At 35.7% G+C, this 20,634-nt stretch overlaps 1 protein-coding gene across 8 annotated transcripts; it reads right to left on the minus strand.

Moving 5' to 3' along the window:
* Positions 1 to 909: 909 nt before the first annotated feature.
* Positions 910 to 19,459, minus strand: pax6b (paired box 6b). 8 transcript variants are annotated; one of them, XM_079866655.1, is made up of 14 exons: positions 19,308 to 19,458; positions 15,554 to 15,686; positions 12,747 to 12,815; positions 12,508 to 12,561; positions 9,743 to 9,873; positions 9,429 to 9,467; positions 9,124 to 9,339; positions 8,670 to 8,835; positions 4,902 to 5,060; positions 4,738 to 4,820; positions 4,485 to 4,635; positions 3,620 to 3,732; positions 3,267 to 3,408; positions 910 to 2,505 (listed from the first exon to the last, which is right to left on the minus strand). In XM_079866655.1, the coding sequence occupies exons 4-14, from the start codon at positions 12,518 to 12,520 to the stop codon at positions 2,420 to 2,422; spliced, it is 1,299 nt and encodes a 432-aa protein (XP_079722781.1). In that variant the 5' UTR covers positions 12,521 to 12,561; positions 12,747 to 12,815; positions 15,554 to 15,686; positions 19,308 to 19,458; the 3' UTR covers positions 910 to 2,419. The 8 variants fall into 8 exon arrangements, with proteins under 8 accessions (XP_079722781.1, XP_079722778.1, XP_079722782.1 ...); XM_079866652.1 differs by lacking the exon at positions 12,747 to 12,815 and having other exon boundaries at positions 19,308 to 19,459; XM_079866656.1 differs by lacking the exon at positions 9,429 to 9,467 and having other exon boundaries at positions 19,308 to 19,459.
* Between the last annotated feature and the right edge of the window lie 1,175 nt (positions 19,460 to 20,634).

The following is a 20,634-nucleotide window of genomic DNA, read 5'->3' on the forward strand; positions in this document are numbered from 1 at the left end:
GTTTCATAGCCTCGTTTTCGTTGTCTGTAAGTAGATATAGCTGTCAGTGTTCACAGTTTTTATTGTAACCGTTTTTATTTTTGTGAATTACCTCAGTTTATTTTAAATTATTTGAATACGATCATCTAGTTTTCACAATTTTTAATTTTAGCAGTGCACTTAAATAGTCACATGAATATTTTTAAAGAACAAACATAGTTTCTCAATTAATTTGAGCTTATAACTGCATGCACAAGATACTCTTTTTGATAGTGAAATATAACAGTTTTGTCCAAGTATAACTTGGCTTTAGTTGCGATTCAAGATTTCTCCATCCTTTTCTCTTTCCATTACTGTCTTTGTAGGTGCGTTTGAGAGAGTCTAGAGCTGCCCTGACGTCCCATAGGCCACTACCTGACCCAACTAACTTCAGGACCGACCTACCACCCCCAAAAACCCTTCCACGCGGACACTTTCTCTCCGTGTCTCTCCCCTCGGCCCTCCCGCTGAGACAGCAAGTGAAGCAAAATAACTCATTCTGCCACACAATCGCTTCATCTCTCCCTCCGCTCACCCTGAGCTCGCTCGGACCGCTTTATTCTTCTCGTTTCTTCCCCCTCTCTCCTCCCCCCACGCGCGCTCGCTTTTTTCCCTTCCTTTTAGACCATCGTAACTCTACCAAAACAAGAGCTGGCAGTGCTGAATGGCATAGGCCTTTTCTATTGTGGTGTGTTTTTGTGATGTCTGAGTTGTGTGGAGTCGGCTGGTGCCTTTGTTCACGAGCTCTTTGGTGGTTATGAGGTATGTGGAGAGAAGAGAGGGGTTTTGACATGCTGGTGTGTCTTTAAATGGGAAGTTGGTGGTCATGTTTTCAATTATAACTAATACTTTTGAAAACGATGCATGTTAAAAGGAAATTCGGAAACAGATACTGTACAAAATGTTTTAATAGTTTTCACAAAATACATTTAGAAAGCTTTTAAATAAAATTAAATTGAAATATCTGCAAGACAGGGTAGACCTTTTCGCTTTCCAAAGCATTGCTCTGACACTAAAACCATTACAAGTGTTCATGTTTCAGGTACACAACAAAAACGCAGAATTCAAGAGATGTCAACATGTTTTTTCAAACCACAAATGTTTGTCGATCATAAATAAAGGACTGCGTGATTAAGCCGCAGTCAGGTATACTTGAAGCCAGTGTACTAGAATGTAAAACGACGTTTTTTTTCCTTTACAAAATGTAGCAACACAAGACTAACAATAAAAAAAAAAGAGAGAAGATTAAGATTGTTGTGTAATAGATGAAATACAAAGGCTTTGGTCTGTTTTTACAATCAACAATGGTTTAAGTCTGATATGTACTTGTAAACAACTGCCAAACACTTACGTTTTTTTAAAAAACTCTGTCAAGCATTTTTAATCATAATTATTGGAATTAAATATTTCTAGTCTCACAAAATTATTTGACCGTAGGACACTATAATACAGCTATACCTAATAGACAACTTGTACCTGACCTAAAGAAATGTTTGCCTTTTTTTTTTTTAACAATGCATGAAAATCTGTATAAAACAATTAGTTTTATTTTTCTCGGGGCAATACAAATAACAATATATTTATGTTCCGCGATAATTCCAAGAGGGAAAACAAATACTCACAATTGGACAGTAGCAGAATGGATGAATGTTATGTTGATGCCAAAGTCTACCGTACTATAAAATGCCAATCATGAGACGTCACAATTATAAGTTATCAAGCGCAAACGGCCTCAGAATCAGTTAGTCAGTTATCTCCAAACCCTTATACATAATCATAAAGTACTCAGTAATTTACATAATGGCTGTTGTTCCTTTAGTAGATACAATAGTGTCATCAACTGAAGCCGTTGTGGGTTGATTTGAGCCTCGTCCTTATAGCCGGCAACTCTCCCAAAGTGAAAATATCTAGTGGGCGCATGAATGGGCTCCTCCTCTTGGTGTGTGTTCTGCTTCACTGGTTTGATATGGGCCTGTATGCAGTCTGATCCATAATCCTGATATTAGCTCAGTAGAAAACAGTCACAATATATTGTTCTGTTCTCCGCCATTTCAAATGGATGCGAGACCAACATATCTTTTGGCTGTTAAATTGTCTTTTCCTCTTTACATAGAAATGCCAATGTACAAATATAACAAAAAAAAAAAATGGAGTTCGAAAAATGTGGATGTAGCAGAGGTTTGTTGCGTTTTGTTCCGTTCAAGTCTCTCTAGCGTCCGTTTTTTCCTCCTAAAGGTAGTGCCGTGAAGTTTTTTCCGACTGTGGAAAGAGACCACACGCCGTCTCGTCCTCGTCTTTGCTTGTGTGTGTCTGTCTGTGTGTTTGTGAAAATACTGCTGCAGAGGTCCAGGTTCTCTCTTAGTCTCTGTGTGGAAGTCAAAGGGCGAAGTAACTCTTTTCTTTACTGTAATCTTGACCAGTACTGAGACATGTCTGGCTCAGTTCCGGGAACTTGGACAGGGACAGATACTCCAGGGGAGATGAGTCCTAGAAATAGAGAGAGAATGTAGGTCAAAAACACGTTCCTTTGCAAACTTTAAGCTTGGGTGTTATGTGCGAATTTGTATAGATTGAAAAGGACAATGGATCATCACAAATGATTAGACATTGAAAAGGTCTTTTTTTAAAGTGTTAATGCTAAAAACAAAACAAAAATGTTACATAAATGGGTAAGGAACAAAGAAACACATTTTTAGATACACAAAATCATGCATTTAAAAGTAAACAGAACAATCAGACAATACATACTCAAATGTGAACAAACTGGTAAAAGAGTGTATGCATATACCGTTCAAAAGTTTTTGAAAGTCTCGTATGCTCACCAAGGATGCATTTATTTGATCAAAAATACATTAAAAATTTTGAAATAATTGAAAATGTCAGTTTTCTATTTGAATATATTTTCAAATGTAATTTATTTCTGTGATGTCAAAGCTGAATTTTCGGCATCATTACTCCTGTCACATGATCATTCTGATATGCTGATTTGATGCTCAAGAAACATTTATTATTATTATCAATGTTGAAAACAGTTGTGCTGCCTAATATTTTTGTGGAGACCATGATTCCTTGACAAATGGAATTTGTAACATTATAAACGTCTTTAATGCAATTTAATGCATCTTTGCTGTATAAAAGTATTAATTTCTTTCAAAACAAAAACCTTACTGACCCCAAACCTTTGAACGGTAGCATAAATGTGCTATAGGGTGAGTTTGTTAATCGCACAATGAACTTATTCTGCCTACCTGTTGAGGCGGTACCAGAAGTTGCCATTGTTTGGCTGTTCATGTGTGCCTGCATATGAGGGGGTGTGTATGTGTCGTAGCTTCGCCCATTCACAGACGGACTGGTGGGCAACATGCAGGAATAGGAAGATGTCTGGCTTGGCTATAAAAAACAAGAATATATGTATATAAATATATAGCTTTAGTTATATCTACAGGCACAACTGTAGTTTCTATAACACACAGGAGTTTGGGTTAAACTTGAGTTTGACTTGGGTGATGGAATGAGAGACACTTAAGGAAGCATCACACACAGCACATTAATCCAGTTATCAAGGGTAGAGGAGGAAACGGTTGTTCATGATGCTACTCACTTGCATAGGCAGGTTGTTAGACATTGTGAAGCTGGGCATCGGAGGCAAACCCGCGTACGTGTTGGTCAGAGCCGTGTCTGGGCGGCCCAGCATTGACCCTGCTGTGAAGGACACTGGGGGAAAAAGAAAAGGTTTCATTTTTGGACATTTCTTTATGTGCTTTTGTCATTTTATTGCTATTTTGGTTTATTTTTATTTCAGTTTTAGTTTTAATTTATTTCCAGTTAACAATTTAAGTGCTTCAACTTAAACTCAAAACCAAGCCAACATTTCAAATTTCTGTTTAGTTTAAGTTTTTTAAAGGTACACTGTAACTTTTTTTATTCAAAATTAACTAAATTGAGTCAATAAATCATCAATCCTTCTTCCAAAATGTGTTTTTGTCTTACCCTGATTCACGATGGTAAACCTGTTATACGTGTTTTAATTTTAGATATAGCGGGATGGTTTTTGCTGGAAATTGCGTGCAGACATAATTCGCCCTTGCATGTCTCGTCATATTCATAATTACTTTGACGCGTGTATGGTGTGCGAGAGGTTAGTTGTAACAATATACGAGAAAGGTTGACATAGAGCAGCTAAATCTCAAACCTCTGGGGAATCACCAGTTTAAAAAAAAGCTAGTCAACTTGAGATCCTTTCCATCTAAGCTGGTAATATCTCTTAAGCCTAGTAGTGAATGTTTATGAGCAGTGGATAATCTCTCTCTGTTTAGTTAGGCGAAAGAACCATATTCATCCGCACAGTCACACAGAGCCTTAGCGCAACCAAAACGATGTTCTTCTGCTAAATTCATGCAGTTTGGACTTGGTGTGAGGACATTATGCCTTATATGTAATCCTCAAGAATTTAGGTTGCCATTTACCAGGAGTGGTGGGTTGTGGCATTGCCTGGTAGACGCTCGAGTTGAAACTGCTACTGATGGGAATGTGACTGGAGGAATTGCTGGCTTGTCTTCGCTGGTTCCTCAGCTTCTCTTCCCTCCTCCATTTCGCTCTTCTGTTTGAGAACCATACCTGCAGGCACAGAGAAGGTCAGCATAGATGTAGACAGTAGTGATGGTAAACATGCATTAGTTATGGTATGGTATTAAAATTGACCTATTACCATATTCTCACCTGTATTCTAGCTTCTGGAAGGTCAATTTTTGCTGCAAGTCTTTCTCTTGCGAAAACATCTGGATAGTGGGTTCTTTCAAACTCTAAAACCGATGTGAAAACAAAGGTTATGCTTTGAACCTCAGCAGGATATGGGAGACGTGATTCTTACACTTGATGCATACCTTTCTCCAGGGCTTCGATCTGCTCCTGAGTGAACGACGTTCTGTTCCTTTGCAGTTTTCGTTTCAATTGCAGCCGCATTTGAGTCTCGTCGGAGTCCTCGCCGTTTGAGCTGATGGAGTTAGTGTTCTCGCCACTGTTGTCCGGTTGCTGGCAACCATCTGCAAAATAAAGAGGGTGAAAATTGTAGAATTATCACGCAAACCACGTTTTGCATTACCTTGAGTTGCATCAGTGTTATTTTTGTTTTATGTATATAATATAGCATTTAATAACATTTTGAATTCGCTTTTATTTTTATATTTAAATTTTTATTTCTAGCTTAAGTTTGAGTAAATTTGTTATGTGCATATTGTTGTCAATTAGTATTTTTTTTATATATAGCTTTATTATATATATATTTTATTATTATTTTTTTTATTTTTTTTTGTCTTTTTTTTTTTTTTTGTCATTTTAGTACTTCAACTTAAACTTATTTATTAAAGATAGTTGTCAAAGCAACATTTCTAATCAAAGTATACGTTTATTTAGTTTTAAGTTTTTCATTCATTTTATTTTATTTTAGCCTTATTTTAATTCAGTTTTAGTAATAACCACTGAGTTGCATGTGAAATGAATTGAGAAAAAAAATATACATTTGCAAAGTATTTATTTATTTATTTATTATTGCAATGTAACACATTTATATTTTGATTGCATTCAAATCATTATATATAGCATGCATATATATATATATATATATATATATATATATATATATAATTGTGTTATTCTGTATTTTATAATGTAGTATATAAAAAAATACAAAATAACAAATTTATTTTATTATTTATTTTATTTATTTTATTATTAGTCATATTTTGTATGCATTCAAATCATTATTTATATATATATATATATATATATATATATATATATATATATATACACACACATATATACCGTAGGCATACATGTATATATATATACATATATATATATATATATATATATATATATATATATATATATATATATATATATATATATATATATATATATATATATATATATATGTATATATATATATGTATGCCTACGGTATATATGTGTGTGTATATATATATATATATATATATATATATATATATATATATATATATATATATATATTAGGGCTGTCAAACGATTAATCGCGATTAATCGCATCCAAAATAAAAGTTTGTTTTTACATAATATATGTGTGTGTACGGTGTATAATTATTTTCTATATATAAATACACACACGCATGTATATATTTAAGAAATATTTGCATGTATATACTGTGTATATATATATATATATATATATATATATATATATATATTATATATAATTTATATTATATATAAATATTTTATATATAAATAACACATTTTTCTTAAATATATATGCATGTGTGTGTATTTATATATAGAAAATAATTATACTCCATACACACACATATATTATGTAAACACAAACTTTTATTTTGGATGCGATTAATCGTTTGACAGCCCTAATATATATATATTATACGGTATATATGTATGCCTACAAAATAGAAATAAATAAAATTATTAAACAATTATTTTGTATAATATAATATTATAATATAATTAATATAATATTTCAGACTTATTTCAGATGTAAAATTAGCATTTGGTGTGAATACACCCCAAGACTTGAGGCAAGAATTGTCAGCATTATCTCCATAGTTCCGTAACAAAGTACCAAAAGAAACGCATTGAATCATCCTCAGGTTCCCTTGGATGTTTTCATACACAGCACATATAATGTATAGGGATTCTTAGTGCTATTCACCATATGGGTGTCCAGGGACCTATTGAGGTGACCACCAACACTTGAATAGAGAGCTGCTTTTCTCAATGACACAATACCACCAGAAGAATGAGGGGAACCATTAAACTGTGCAGACAGAGATGGGCTGCCAGGCCTTTTTCGTCAGGCTCAAATTCTCCCGAGGGCACAATTGGAAAGGAACAACAAAAAGAGGCATGCAGTGCTCAGCATTGTATAACACAAGGATCTAGTCAACAGACCTTTCAGTTCAGTATGTTAACCTCTACACACCACTGTCATTAATCAAAGAACCCCAGGCCTGCCCTGTTAAACGCCAGTTAGGATTTATACGTTCAACAGGAGATGACCATTGAAAGACCTTTGCTTGCTTAGTTAGGATGGGTTGGAAAAGTCTCTCCAATCTGACCAGAATCTCTCCAGGCTATTAAAGCAACAGTAAACGCGAAATGAAAATCATTGTCATTTCTAACCTGTATGCTGTTGTTTTAAAAGTATAAGAAAACATTCAGTGTCAGTTCATGATAATGCCATTTAAGCTCCAAAAATAGTATATAGTCCATGTACTTGTGCGCTAAACTCCAAGTCTTCTGAACTAAGTCTTTAAAGCATAAAGACATGAGAGTGAGCATTTTCATTTTAAAGGTGTATTATCCCTTTAAGCAACACAAATACATTAAAAGATCACTTGCATTATTCTTATTTAATATCTATGATATCAGATAGTGTTTGTGATACTGTGAATATCCACACGCAGGATTCATCAACCTGATTAGAAACTAACTATTCATCAACTAAACTTTGTATCATTGTCTCCTCTAACCAAAAGCCTGTGGATGTTCTTTCTCTCCCTCAAAAAAAAAAAACAACAACAAAAAAAAAACAGCCTCTAATGAGCAATTACAGAGAGACCGAGCTGTGCCTGTCACAAATTCTTGCATGTGACAGAAACATCTTTTGTCCCGGGACACACAGTGCTTTTCTCTCACTCCCCATGGGGTGCAAATGATGTCGAGGGGGGAGGGGGCAGGTGGTACCGCATGGACACCTCCGCCGAAAACTCTGTTCCTAGTCACGCAGATCCAAGACCCAGACAGAAGCCGTATTGAGATGAGCGATTAATTAGCACTAACTTCTCAATTAATGAGTGGCCTTTTCTCATCCAAGCATGTCAATGGCACGCAATTCTAGATTCTGTATATTCATCTAATGCATCTCGGGATGGATTGACATATAGACCTAATGACTGCAAGAGATTTCCTTCACTTTTTCAGGACAAATAAACGAATAAAATACTGCAGAATTTTTGTCAAGTTAAAAATAATATAAAATATGTACATTCTTATATACTACATAAGGATACACTGAATAGTATACTTTTTTAATTTAAAATTTTGAAATAATAATTGAATATATAGTATACTTGTATATTTTCGTATAATTTCAGTATGAATATTATAGTAAGAAAATGAGATAATAATAATATAATAGAATTTTTTATAATGAATAATATTAACATATTTTAAAATTGTTTTTAATATATATATATATATATATACTGAATAGTATACTTTTTTATTTAATATTTTTAAATAATAATTGAATATATAGTTTACTTGTATATTTTCATATAATTTCAGTATGAATATTATAGTAAGAAAATGAGATAATAATGTATAATATAATTTTTTATAATGAAAAATATATTTTAAAATCTTTATATATATATATATATATATGTATATATATATATATATATATATATATATATATATATATATATATATATATATATATATATATATATATATATATATATATATATATATATATATAATTTATTTATTTTTTTTTTTTTTTTTTTGCTTTTGTTGTTGCTGTGCCTTTATGTTGTTGTTATTCTAATTTTGCTCATGACAGTGATGCTCTTATTACTTTTAGACTGTCTCACCTTGATTTGGTTGTCCTGGCACAGACGTACCAGGGTACCATCCCGGGCGCGTGCCCCACGTGCCGGTCTGCCCGTTGAGCATTCTCAGCTTGTCGTACATGCCATCTGCACCCATCTGTTGCTTTTCGCTAGCCAGGTTGCGTAGGACTCGATTTATCGACGACACCTGAAAGGTATAAAGAAGGCAGTCAGTCAATTACTGTTTTAATGCATCAGCCATAAAATGCCATTTTATTTCCTTCTGTTCCATCATAGCTCCGTCCATAAATGCCATTTGTGTTTATACCCGTAAATTTGAGCAATTTGGATAAATGCGAAATAATTAGCAAAATTGCATTGCAATTGCAAGAATACATGTATACAAATGCATTCTATTAAGAAATGTGGTTTATAAGAAGTGCATAATGACGTTTGCACAATCAAATGATGCAGATGAATCATAATTTGCACTCACGCTCGGTATGTTATCGTTGGTGCACACCCCCTCAGACAGTAGTCTGTCACGAATTTCCCAGGCAAAGATAGAGGGACACTCCCTCTTGTACTGTGCTATTTTCCCGACCACTTCAGGCGTCGCTACTCTCGGTTTGCTGCCTCCGATGGCTCGAGGTCGGATGGAGCCGGTCTCATAATATCTGCCCAGAATCTTGCTCACGCACCCATTCGACACCTGAATGGACAGCAATATACACAATTCACATACATTATTTAAGACTAAATTGAAATAAAGTAATGTACTTCAAACAATTATACGCTTACGTTCTTATTGTCCAGTTGGACTTTTGCATCATCATGGGTCTATGAACACAGAAAATACGCCTTAAAATTGCTAGGATGATTTCATTACGTTTAAAAGTTTTGAGAGCTAATTAGTCACACTTTACATGAGTGTTTGCTTCAGCAATACAAATGGTTAGCATCTTGAATATTTTTTTTTTTTATTGTTATTGTTATTGCTGTAATTAATTTTATTCAGCTGTACTATTTGTAACATGGACATTGTGTGACCATGATATGACTTATCACTAGGTCCCGTAAAGCTTGTTGGATGTACTAATGGGCTTCAGGGTCACCTGCAAAATCCTGGAGATGTCGCAGGGTCGCGCTCCGCTGTGAGCGAGTTCCACGATCTTCTGTCTGGTGGAGTCCGGTAACGGTCTGCCGTTCACAAAAACCCCGCCGAGCTGGTTGACGCCACTGTGACCTGTGGCACATGGAGACATAACAAATTGGCTCGTCTTTCCCCCTCGAAAACATTCCCTCAATGGGTGGTGTCCCATTGTCCAGAATAAAGCTCCACTTCTTGGAGCTTCTCTTTGATCAGCGTTACTGACGACCCGAGTCAGATTAGCGAGAAAAAGGCTGAGTTTTTACATTTGCAATGTCCGTGTTGTACAATATAACATGTCAGTGTAATCAATAACAAGAACTTTCTACAAAAGCATTGCACTTCAACAACTTGAGCTAGCAAAGGAAACTTTTTTGAATGAATTTTAAAGTTTTTCCATCATTAATAAGCTATACGCCTAGTTTTGAATGCTGTTACACAGCTCATTGTGCCCTACAAATCAACACTGGAATGTCATGCGCTAGACTCGAATCAATCAACAAACACACAGAATCGACTGATGAAATGACCTCTGAGTCTGAACATCTCCATTCAAGTGAACTGAAATTTTCATAATCAAATTGTCCTCAAGAGAACAGCTTTCCACAAGACCGTGCGTCAGTGTTTGGAAACTCTCATTCACACCAGACTAACAAATCCCCTAATAAATAAGCACACACATCGCCACTGAGGAACAACAGAAAGAGAGCAATTATCGCAAAGCATACGGCAGCAGCGCTTTCCATTGGAGTGTCCGTTAAAAAAAACAATGTGCAAAACAATTCGATATTAGATACACTGCAAACACGAGCACTGTCTCAGAAGGATATGAAAAGCGCATACCAGTTCTGTGTATTTTGATGCGATGTGAAAGTCCAGTGAAAAGTCAGTTCAAAGCGAGCAACAAAAACAAAACAGAGGCGAATCCCTACGAAAAGCCTCCCCGGAGTGTGTGTGTGCTCTAGCTCTCTGCTCCTCTCTCGTCTGACTGCAGGAGCCCGAGCTCCTAAGCAATAAATAAGCTCCAAATATAGAAGAAGAAGAGGGGGGAAAATATGATGAGCCTCTCTGACATTTGTCTTTAGAATAAAGCTAGCTGCACGTCAAGTTTGAGCTTAATTTCTGGAAATAGGCGGAGGTCGCCTCGGATCATGCATGGAAGGCTCATTGAAAAGATCAGCTGAAGTACTTGTGGCAGGACTGTCACTTTATATGACACTGCTCTGCTTTTGAAAAACGCATCGTCACGACAAATAGTAGCATGATAAAACGACCCTTTCTGTCTGCATTTGGATATCAGACAAAATTGGATTCTGCTCTTGTTGCCTTCAAGGGAGGCTTCCTTTTATTTCTAGCTACAGGAGCAACGCACGAGGACAGGGGCTTGCGTGTTTCTAAACATATTAAATCTGACAAAGCTTTCTTTTTTTGTTGAGTCCGTCCTACTGTTTGTAACAAACCCAACATCTGCTGGAGCATTGTGGGAAATGCAAGTGTCTAAATTTGAAATATACAGAGGAAAAAAAAGTGAAAGGAAGGTATTTCTTTCTGATCTGACCCTTTAAAATTCATTGGTGATTCAAATAATACTGTGAAAAAAAACCCTACGTTTTAAATACCACATCCAACCGGGCTAATTTTAATGAACCTGATTCATTTAAGCACTGATGCTGCACAACAAACGTGTGGTAATCTCTCTAAATCCAGTGGAATAATCCACTGCCATCCTCTCTGTCTTCAATAATTCCTGGATTAGTTGGATTTAATAGACTCTTGAACGTAAGGAGGAGATTCCATGAATCCGTTTGATTGATGTCACCATCACACAGAAACATGACCCGGCCTGTCATTTCACAGTTCAAAGGTTAAGTCTTAATAATCATATAATTCCCCATGGTGTAGGACTGTAGATCTGGCCTGGTGGCAGTCATAATGAGACTTGTATTTTATTGCTCCCCTACTAATGGGGAAACATATGTTGTGAATTTTAAACATCAATCCTAAATCTCCAGGGCAAACTGGGTTTTAAAACAACAGTTTCTGGTGCATGAATACGAATTTCTCAATTTATCTTTCTATACATAAATTATACCATTAATTATATGAGGTCTGGAAATATTTGTACATATGACTGAACAATGTGATTACATTACATAATCTCAGAGAGCTAATCCAAGCATTTATCGTGTGTCAGACCCAAATGCAAGATCTAAGTGACACTGAGCCGTTTACAGACTAACAGAACTCGTGTTTTTTCCCCCTCAAGCAAGCACAGAAAATCTTGAAATCAAATCCTGGAATCATCAAACTATTTCATGTGTCCCATTTCATGCATTAGCTGTTTCGGGAACTGTCTGTGGAAGTTGGCAAATGTTCTGCATTAATTCAGCCAGAGCTGCATTTATTTGTTACCAACTCGAGCAGAAATAAACATCTCCTCCCCCATCAGCCATTCATTAATGTAAGCTCGACATGGATGAAAAATGCAGTTTGTATTCCTATGGCTTTTCCTTTAAATATTAACGTCAAATCATGTATGTGGGGGGGAATATATAATGCGCATTTTTAATGCGTCTTCATTTGACCATAAATCAGACTTTAGCACCTATTATATAATTTCCCATCATGCACGGCAATTAAAGTTTAATCGTAAATGAAAAAACAGTCAGCCGTTGGAGAGAAAAAAAAACAAAAAAAACACACGAGTGGCTTAATAAGAATTGCACTTACTGTTTTGCATCATGGACGCCACTCCTGATTCCCACGTGGGTTGGTTATGGTATTCTATTAATCACAAAGAAAATGTATAGGGTTAGTTGTGAAGTCCAGATTTATTTCTTTTTTAATTGCAGTTTTGCAACAATTGCGGCGTTGCGTTTACGGCCGATGCATCTCAACGCACAAGGGGGTTAAATGATGTATATTTGGGAATAATCCTTTCTAGAGGAATTTCAGCTTTAAAAACTTGCCTGGTACAGAAGTTGACTGTCCGTTTAAAAATTTAGCCCTTCATTTGCCTCTGACTATTTAGATCGTTCCTAGGATAGAGCAAAAGAGTAATATTAGTTCGAATGACTTGTATTGAGTCATGTTTTTAATATATAATAGAGAGTTTTTTAATTGTACATGGCATTTTACGCAGCATTTTGCACCTGCCGTTTTATTTTATGGCAGAAGAAATTGATTTGAGGTATTAAATAGGCTCCTAAAAGTAAAATCTAATATATAGAATGGAAGAGTTCACGTCTCAATTTCTTGGTGGTCTGTAGCCTAAAATATGTTCAACCTTCCTCTTTAGATCTTCCCGTCAAAAGTGTACAGTGACACACGCTGTCTACTTCGCATCAGTGCTCTGAAAAGTGAGAACTGGAGGGGGTGAGAGGATCCTCACAAAGCCTGCTGGAGCTCAACAATGCGCCTCTTTTACCTTCTATACCCAAACCCAGCCATCACAACTCGGCCTCTGCAACTAGCAACACAACCTCCCACCAAACGTACCAATACTTGCCCGAATACAAAGAGCCGAGGGCACCCTGCCCCCCAGACGACCATACACACACACACACACACACACACACACACACACACACAGCATCCACTGTCACTTTCCTGACGGCCATGACCCCGGTGCCCGAACCCCAATGCGTGTTTCTGTTTGTGAGGTTTGGGGAAATAGAAAAGTAATTTCGCGTTATAAATATCTGTAGGTGTTTGTGTAACGGGTGTGGGTTGTTAGGGGTTGTAAAAGGATGCAACAGCCCAGTAGGGTGCTCAATTGGGAAAAAACAATTGCAATAAAGGATCTATTCAGCGACATTGCTAAAAAGGGGCCCAGGGAAGGAAAGTCTTTCGTTTCATTTTCTCTCCCGACGCTGAAATAACAAAACCGGTGTGTCCGTTTCCATTCGCTCTCTTCCCAAGGTTGAAGAACTGAAAGTGTTTAAACATTTTAAATTTAATTGAAAAAGTGTTATAAACTTTAACATGTCAGTAAATTTGTATTTATACAATCTAAAAATTTGCATTTAAGTGTTCTAAAGTTGTTGTTTTTTTCCCCTTAAACATTTTGTGGATTTGTTTCTAAATAATTATTTTTTGTTAATCTTTTAACTCTTATATTTTCATTTGATAATTTCCCCACCACACACAAGAAACTAATTAATATAGTCTATACATAATTAAATTGTCTAATTAGTTAATTAGTTATATATATATATTATTTTGTGCCAATTGCGGTTAAACTAATCAGTAGAATTGTCCAGAACCAATGTCAGATTGGTATACTGTTAGTTTTTATATATATATATATATTGGATTGTTGGTTATAAGTAGGCTAATTTATTATGTGAGTTTAATGTTTTGTAATAGTTGTCCTAGATGAATTTCCCAGAAATTGAGCAGTAAAGCATATTCTATTCTATTTATATAATATGTCAAGAGATTGTCAGCTGTAATTTGCCTTCATAAGTGTGGTATTTTTTTATTGTTTTAGTGCCGTAGGCCTATATCTTAAAAAAAAAAAAAAAAAAAGATTAATAAAAAAAAGTTAGGCTACGTCGATTGGAAACTACAACCCGAAGGTAAATTCTAAATACCTTTACAGCCTTATTAGCTCTTAATCACAGCAAATGTTAATTGTTTTGTGCTCCTTTAATTCGCACTCGCTCCATGCATTGCGACTCTGCGTGTTCCCGTTAATGATTTATCTAACGTCCTATACAGGCTGTTGTTGTTGTTTATGAGGTTAATAGGATCTCATCTGCATTTGTTTCGTTTGTGTAATCCTTAACTACAATTGCTTTAATTAAACATGCTTATTCAGGAAACAGAGTTCTCCATAAACATCATTCACATGCAGACATGCATCTGTACGTGTACAAAAGCGCAGTGGGAAGTTTTGAAGGATCTGACATTAACATGCCCTAATCATCTTATACTGCCATCGATGGGGAAATCTTTTGTGTTTTTGTCGCTACATTTATTTAGTGAATGTTTAAGAGGACTTGAGCGTCCTAATGCTCTATAAGTAGGCCTGGTGAATATTTGCTGGATGCTAAAATAAACGAGTCCGCTGTGGTGGTTTGTTTAAGGTTTTAAATTAGCCTAATGAAAATTAAATTATTTAGGCTACCTAATAATTTTATTTATTACATTTCATTCGTGCAATGTACTGATGTTTACTTTTAGGCTATATATATGGTAACCCAAAAGTGGAAAGTCTTGACAGTGCATTAAATAATAAAAAAAAATTAACTTTATTATCTCTCCTTTTTACCAATTACAAAAACTCTAAATACGAATATTCCTATCATGCGAATAATAATAAACAAGCAGGTCCTCGTGAGATTCAGGGAAATCTTTAAGAAGGCACTCGGCTGATGAATCATTCTGACACCTTTCCTCAACGGGTCAGTGCGTTCCCGTGCTCCGCAAAAAAAAAAAAAAAACACTGTTCAGGCCTAATGTGACATCGAACTCTTTAATCTCACAGATACATATTTACATAAACAGAAGCGGTTTTCTGCCTAAAAAGTAGTCCGAAAAAATACAACATAATCTGAGAGTTCAGCTTTATTTAGTAGCCTAATTTAGTTTTACACTTAGCCTACAAACTATTAACAGCGCGTTTTTATTTGTATGACTTGGGAAACACCCCTAACAATAATCTTAATGTCAATAAATATTAATAATAATAATAATAAGGTGGATCACTCCAGTAAAATAGTGCTGGATCCCACACGAACAACTAACTTTTAGTTTCAGCATGCGCACTCACCTTTTTGAGGCATTCTGCTCCACCGCCTGAGCCCTTCCGAGCAAAATAGTGAAACTGGGAAAGAAACAATCTCCAATAGTAATTTCTTAAAATATAGTTTTTTCCAGCGTCCCTCTATCTGGAAGGAAATTCCCTGCGAAGGAGACACAGATTGACAGTGAGCGGAGATGTCAGGACTGCTCAGGGATTGAGAGTGTGTGTGTGTGTGTGTGCTCGCATGTGTAGTGAGTGAGTGAGTGAGAAAGTGAAGGCGCATGGAGGGAGAGAGAGCGCGCGCGAGAGAGAGAGAAAGAGAGAGAGACGGAGTTGAACACACCTATCCTGATTGGTGATAGTACTGATGTATTTAGTCTGTCTGTTCCCAGTCGCAGCTCTTTACTGGCCCATTAGAGAGAAGCAGTGACCCTCTGCCATCACAGAACAGAAAACAGGCCACTTTTGAACCAACTAATCATTCCGCGCATGCAAATGCGGAGCGCCCCCTCTCAAACTCACTCAATATTGCTTTATGCAATGGTGTAGCATTCTGTTTCTGTTGGATGCACTGCTTAAATCTCACCACTGGGATTGAGCTCACTCAGAAAATACATTTTAGTGTCTCTTTTGTCTTATGTATTTTCATTAGACTTAAAACTTATTTAATTGTATCACTGTAAAAAATGTTGCTGCAATTAGTTATAACTTAAAATTTGTTGAGATAAATTAAATATCCAACCTAACTAAACTAAAGTTAACTAAACTTAATATTTTAAGTCAATCACACGAATACGTTTAAGTCGAAACATCACATAATTTATTTAAATCATGTTTTGCAGTGCCTCGAAATGTGTGATAAGTAGCCTAACTCGGCAGTTCACTTACTTAAAATGATTATGTAAATAAACTTAATGTTTAATTGAAAAAAATAAGTTGTGAACTTGACAATTCCACGTTAGCCTACTTATTTTTTTCGATTAAGCATGAATTTATATTTAGTAGCCTACTTAATCATTTTAAGGCAACGGGTTTCCTCAATTTTTTAAATTAAGTCAAGTGATCACTTTTTATTGAATATTTCAATGAAAAGAAATTGCTTTTATACTATAATTGTTATAGCTATAATTGTTAGAAGGCCTGCTTAATTATTTGAACGTAATTATGTGTATGGACACTGTTGTTAAGTGTTACAGCGAAAATCTGTTTTATTGAATATTCCTGATTGATTGTTTGTTTGTTTGCTGCATGGGGCTTTTAAGTCCTGAGAGATCTGGCCCTCCATGACACTGATAAAAGAAAGCAACCTGTTGACAGCTGCGAATTCAAAAGGAGAACCTGTTTGCTCTGTGCATTAAGTGCACTTGCAAATGGTCCCTAGTGCAACTGGCTAAAACAAACGCAAACACTCTCCACGTGCTTTTGTTGACACTCACGCGCTTTTGCACCGTATCTGCGCGTGGAGGTTAGCCTACCTCAGTGTCCACGTGGCCCCCTAAATTGTTCACTGTTCATTAATTTTACAGCTCGTTAATCGGAGTCGCAAATAGTGATGACATCTGTTTACAACTTTCTGTTTGCAACAGCCCGCGACCAAGCGGTTTGGAGAATAGATGGATATATGCAAATAAAATAAAACAATATTACTGGTCCCTGAGGTAGTTTGAATTTGTTGTAGCTCAAGATAATAAATATTAGGTTTTGAATTTCTGCTAATTTAAAGGCTTGTTGTAAAGCAACCATTCTTTCCAAAGTAAGCTAGTGTCTATTGTATATCGACAGACAAATCCAGTTTTAAAATTCTATATTCTTTTTGCGCTACGTCTTGAACTCAGATATAAGTTCCCATATTTGCCTAGTTTAGAAATCTACACTTATGCCTAAACTGTGCAAATAATTTATATTGTGTATATAGGCTATATATAGGCTATATATATATATATATATATATATATATATATATATATATATATATATATATATATATATATACTGTAAAAAATAAGTTGCTGCATTACATTTTTAGGTACAGTCAGCTTGGATGTTTAAGTCATTTCAACTTAAATGAGGCTAGCTATTAAACTGACTTAAAAAATTAGTTGAAGCTTGCATAATTTATTTATTTTTTTAAAGTTGACGATTGCTTAACTTATTTTGAGGCGCAATGTAAAAACATATGTTGTCATAACTTACTGATCATATAATTTTTTACATTTCAGCAACTCCTCCGCACCCGTATTCAGCTGTCGTAGCACGAGTCCCGAGTCTATGGGAGCCGGTTAAGAGCTGATGGAATTTTACAAAGAAAAGAAGAAAATATAGGCCTATACGATAGCCATTGCATTGACTTCCCGGCGTATGCAAAGTTAGGAAAAAGTCAACGCTCATCAATAAACTATCTAGGAGGTAAATAAGAGCTCCTGAGAACCATTGCGTTCCTGACTGTGGAGACAAACGACGCTGCCAAGGAGTTAAAAAAGGCCTTATGGGAACGGATAATGAACAGCACTGTCCCATATCGGCCGTGCAGAGTTTCTCTCTTACTACTGCAAATGTTTCCACAAATGAGCTCTTCTTATCTGTTTCAGCCTCTGATGACTCTAATGCACCTTAATAGCCTATATGTTCGTTTTTATTTCAAATGTATTACAAAGAAGCAAAGACACTGCAATGCATAGCCTACTAACCCGACAAATAGAAAGCCCTAGAAGCTTAGTATTTGTGCCGTGGCTGTTGATTTGTCATTTAGATCAGTTGTAAATCCTCTCCGTGTTAATGAGGTGTATTTAGGAAGTGGTCTGATTCAGGGCGCATCATCAGCCTCCAGGCCATACAACCCCTCCGCATCACACGGACCCTGCAGATAGCAATTCTACACGCAAAGCAATTAGCCCAATTGAGATTAGTAACTGCTAATACGAAGTTGTGAAAAGTAATCCCTAATCTCGTGTATAGCCGTTTCGCTCTTGGGCAAAGTGGTCACTGTGTCTTCTGTTGGAAACTTTTTAGAAAAGAAGAACGAGGGGAGGGAATGGGACTGACGTCATACTTCAGGAGAACACAAAAGAGTGAATCGATAAAAATAAAAAAAGTGACGAACGGGCTGACAGATTGTTTTATAAATCAATTGGCTATACAGTTTGGGAACCAAATAAATGTACTTACCACCAACGTTTTTTTTTTAGTTTTTTTTTTTTTAGTTGATGTTTTTCATATAAGATTTAGTTATTTATGTTGTTTACTTTCTTTTATTGTTGTTTATTCTTTTATAATAATAACAAAAATGTCTCGTTTAACGTAAAATATTAATAGAAAAGGCACCTCCGATTTCACAATTATTATTATTATTAGGAAAGAAGAATGTTTAGTAAACAAATTAATTCTAATTGCTGTGGAAAAAATGGAGAGCTAGTTTTACATGTTCTTTCACTTAGCCTACTTAATTCTGATGTTAATTTGCGTTCCCTAGCGTTCCTAAAACTGTTCTTAAAATGGAAAGGTGCTTTTAATGTAATAAAAACTTATTTTGTGTTGATGTAACGTGTGTAGGCTACTGTATCTGCACTGATGAATTGACGTAATTCATCACATGTTATGAAAATGTATTAAAATAGCCATTTCAAAAGCAGAAATATGTAGGCCTATGTCTAAATTTGACATAAACCGGAGGAAATACGCATATTAAAGATAGGATAATCAAATGTATTTTCCTAATGAAGATATGCCGTGCATTTGCTTTACTGAGGACGGTGGGAAAAACATGCAGTATTTCTTAACTTACCGGGATATTTCTGACTTCTGATCAATATCCTGCAGTTTCAAGCCCTTGCGTTTGAATAAATTAAAACGATCTCATGAGTCCAGACCGTGTTGTCACGTTTGAATCCCGTTTGGAGTGGAAATGTCAGTGAGAATGAAAAAACGGTGTAACCCTCACTCACTGTAAACTTTCTCTTAATATCAGCCTCAGCTCGTCAGCGATTGGTCAGATGACGCGCTACGTCACGCTGGAAAATAGTTCTCATACAGCCATGCATGCAACATATCAGGGGAACTCCATGCTCTCACATTAGCCTCGATTTTCAAGACGTGTCTGGCGTGATTATTGCCCTATATTTCAAGTGAAGAATTAGGAGAATTATGCTTCTGTTTCTGTCTTGGTGTTTCCTAAAGAAGGGAATCTCTTTGATATATAACGGGGCAGTTTTATATTATCAATATATGATAAAAAAGCCTACATATTAATATAGCCTAATAATATTAATAAAATATAGGCAATTGAGTAATGTTTATGCTATATTTAAAATGCGCACCACTATATTGATAACAATGAATCATTTTTAAAAATAAATTATTTATGGTTTGCTAGTTCTCAGAAATCATCCTATTTTTACACTTATGCACATGGGCTCTAGTTAGTACATTTAAAATAATTATCTTTGATATATTTCAGTAACTGCAGAAAGACAAGTTTTGACGGTTTTTTATAGCCTATAGGCTATCTGCAAAAAGCCTATTTTTATAATGCAAATATTTGAAACTTTAAAACGTCTAATGTTATTTTATTTATTTATTTATTTATTCAGCCTCTCTTCTTGATCCTAAGTTCCTATCCGTCTGTTAAGCAAATATTGGCCAAGGCGTCACGGAGATCTTATTTACCCTACTCATTCAGGTGGAAAATCAAATGGTTAACCGGTACAACAGCGCGTTTAGTGAAAATGTTTGTTTCCACCTAGCTTCTTTAATGTCTACGACCATTCCTGGACCATTTTCTCGATTCTTCCTAAAAGGAGAGCTGTTGCCCATTTAACTATAGGTTATTTATGAAATTCTGTGCAGCATCTAAACAAAGAAAACATTAGAATAATAGCCCAAAGGCGAAGCAACATGGCATTTACTTCATGTGTCGTGACGTACAGATGTCACTGTCCATAGTGCGCAAATGCGCAACAGTTCAGTGGTGTGTGTCTCTCAGGAAATGAATGGGTTGTGTTGGTTCTTTAGGACGTATGGAGCAGGTATGGGGCGCGCACGAGCAGTATTCAGCCCTTTGTTTGACGTAACCACAATTAAGGGCCACAGAAACCGTGCAACGCTGCAGGGTT

This window comes from Squalius cephalus (assembly GCF_949319135.1).
Source record: "Squalius cephalus genome assembly, chromosome: 3".
NCBI classification, from domain to species: domain Eukaryota; kingdom Metazoa; phylum Chordata; class Actinopteri; order Cypriniformes; family Leuciscidae; genus Squalius; species Squalius cephalus.

What these genes read in the sequence shown, in the direction of transcription:
- pax6b (XM_079866652.1), bottom strand. An exon ending in CCAACGATAACATACCGAGC is followed by an intron (nt 8,836 to 9,123) that starts GTGAGTGCAAAT and finishes TATACCTTTCAG; the next exon opens with GTGTCGTCGATAAATCGAGT. An exon ending in GATCGAAGCCCTGGAGAAAG is followed by an intron (nt 4,821 to 4,901) that starts GTATGCATCAAG and finishes CATCGGTTTTAG; the next exon opens with AGTTTGAAAGAACCCACTAT.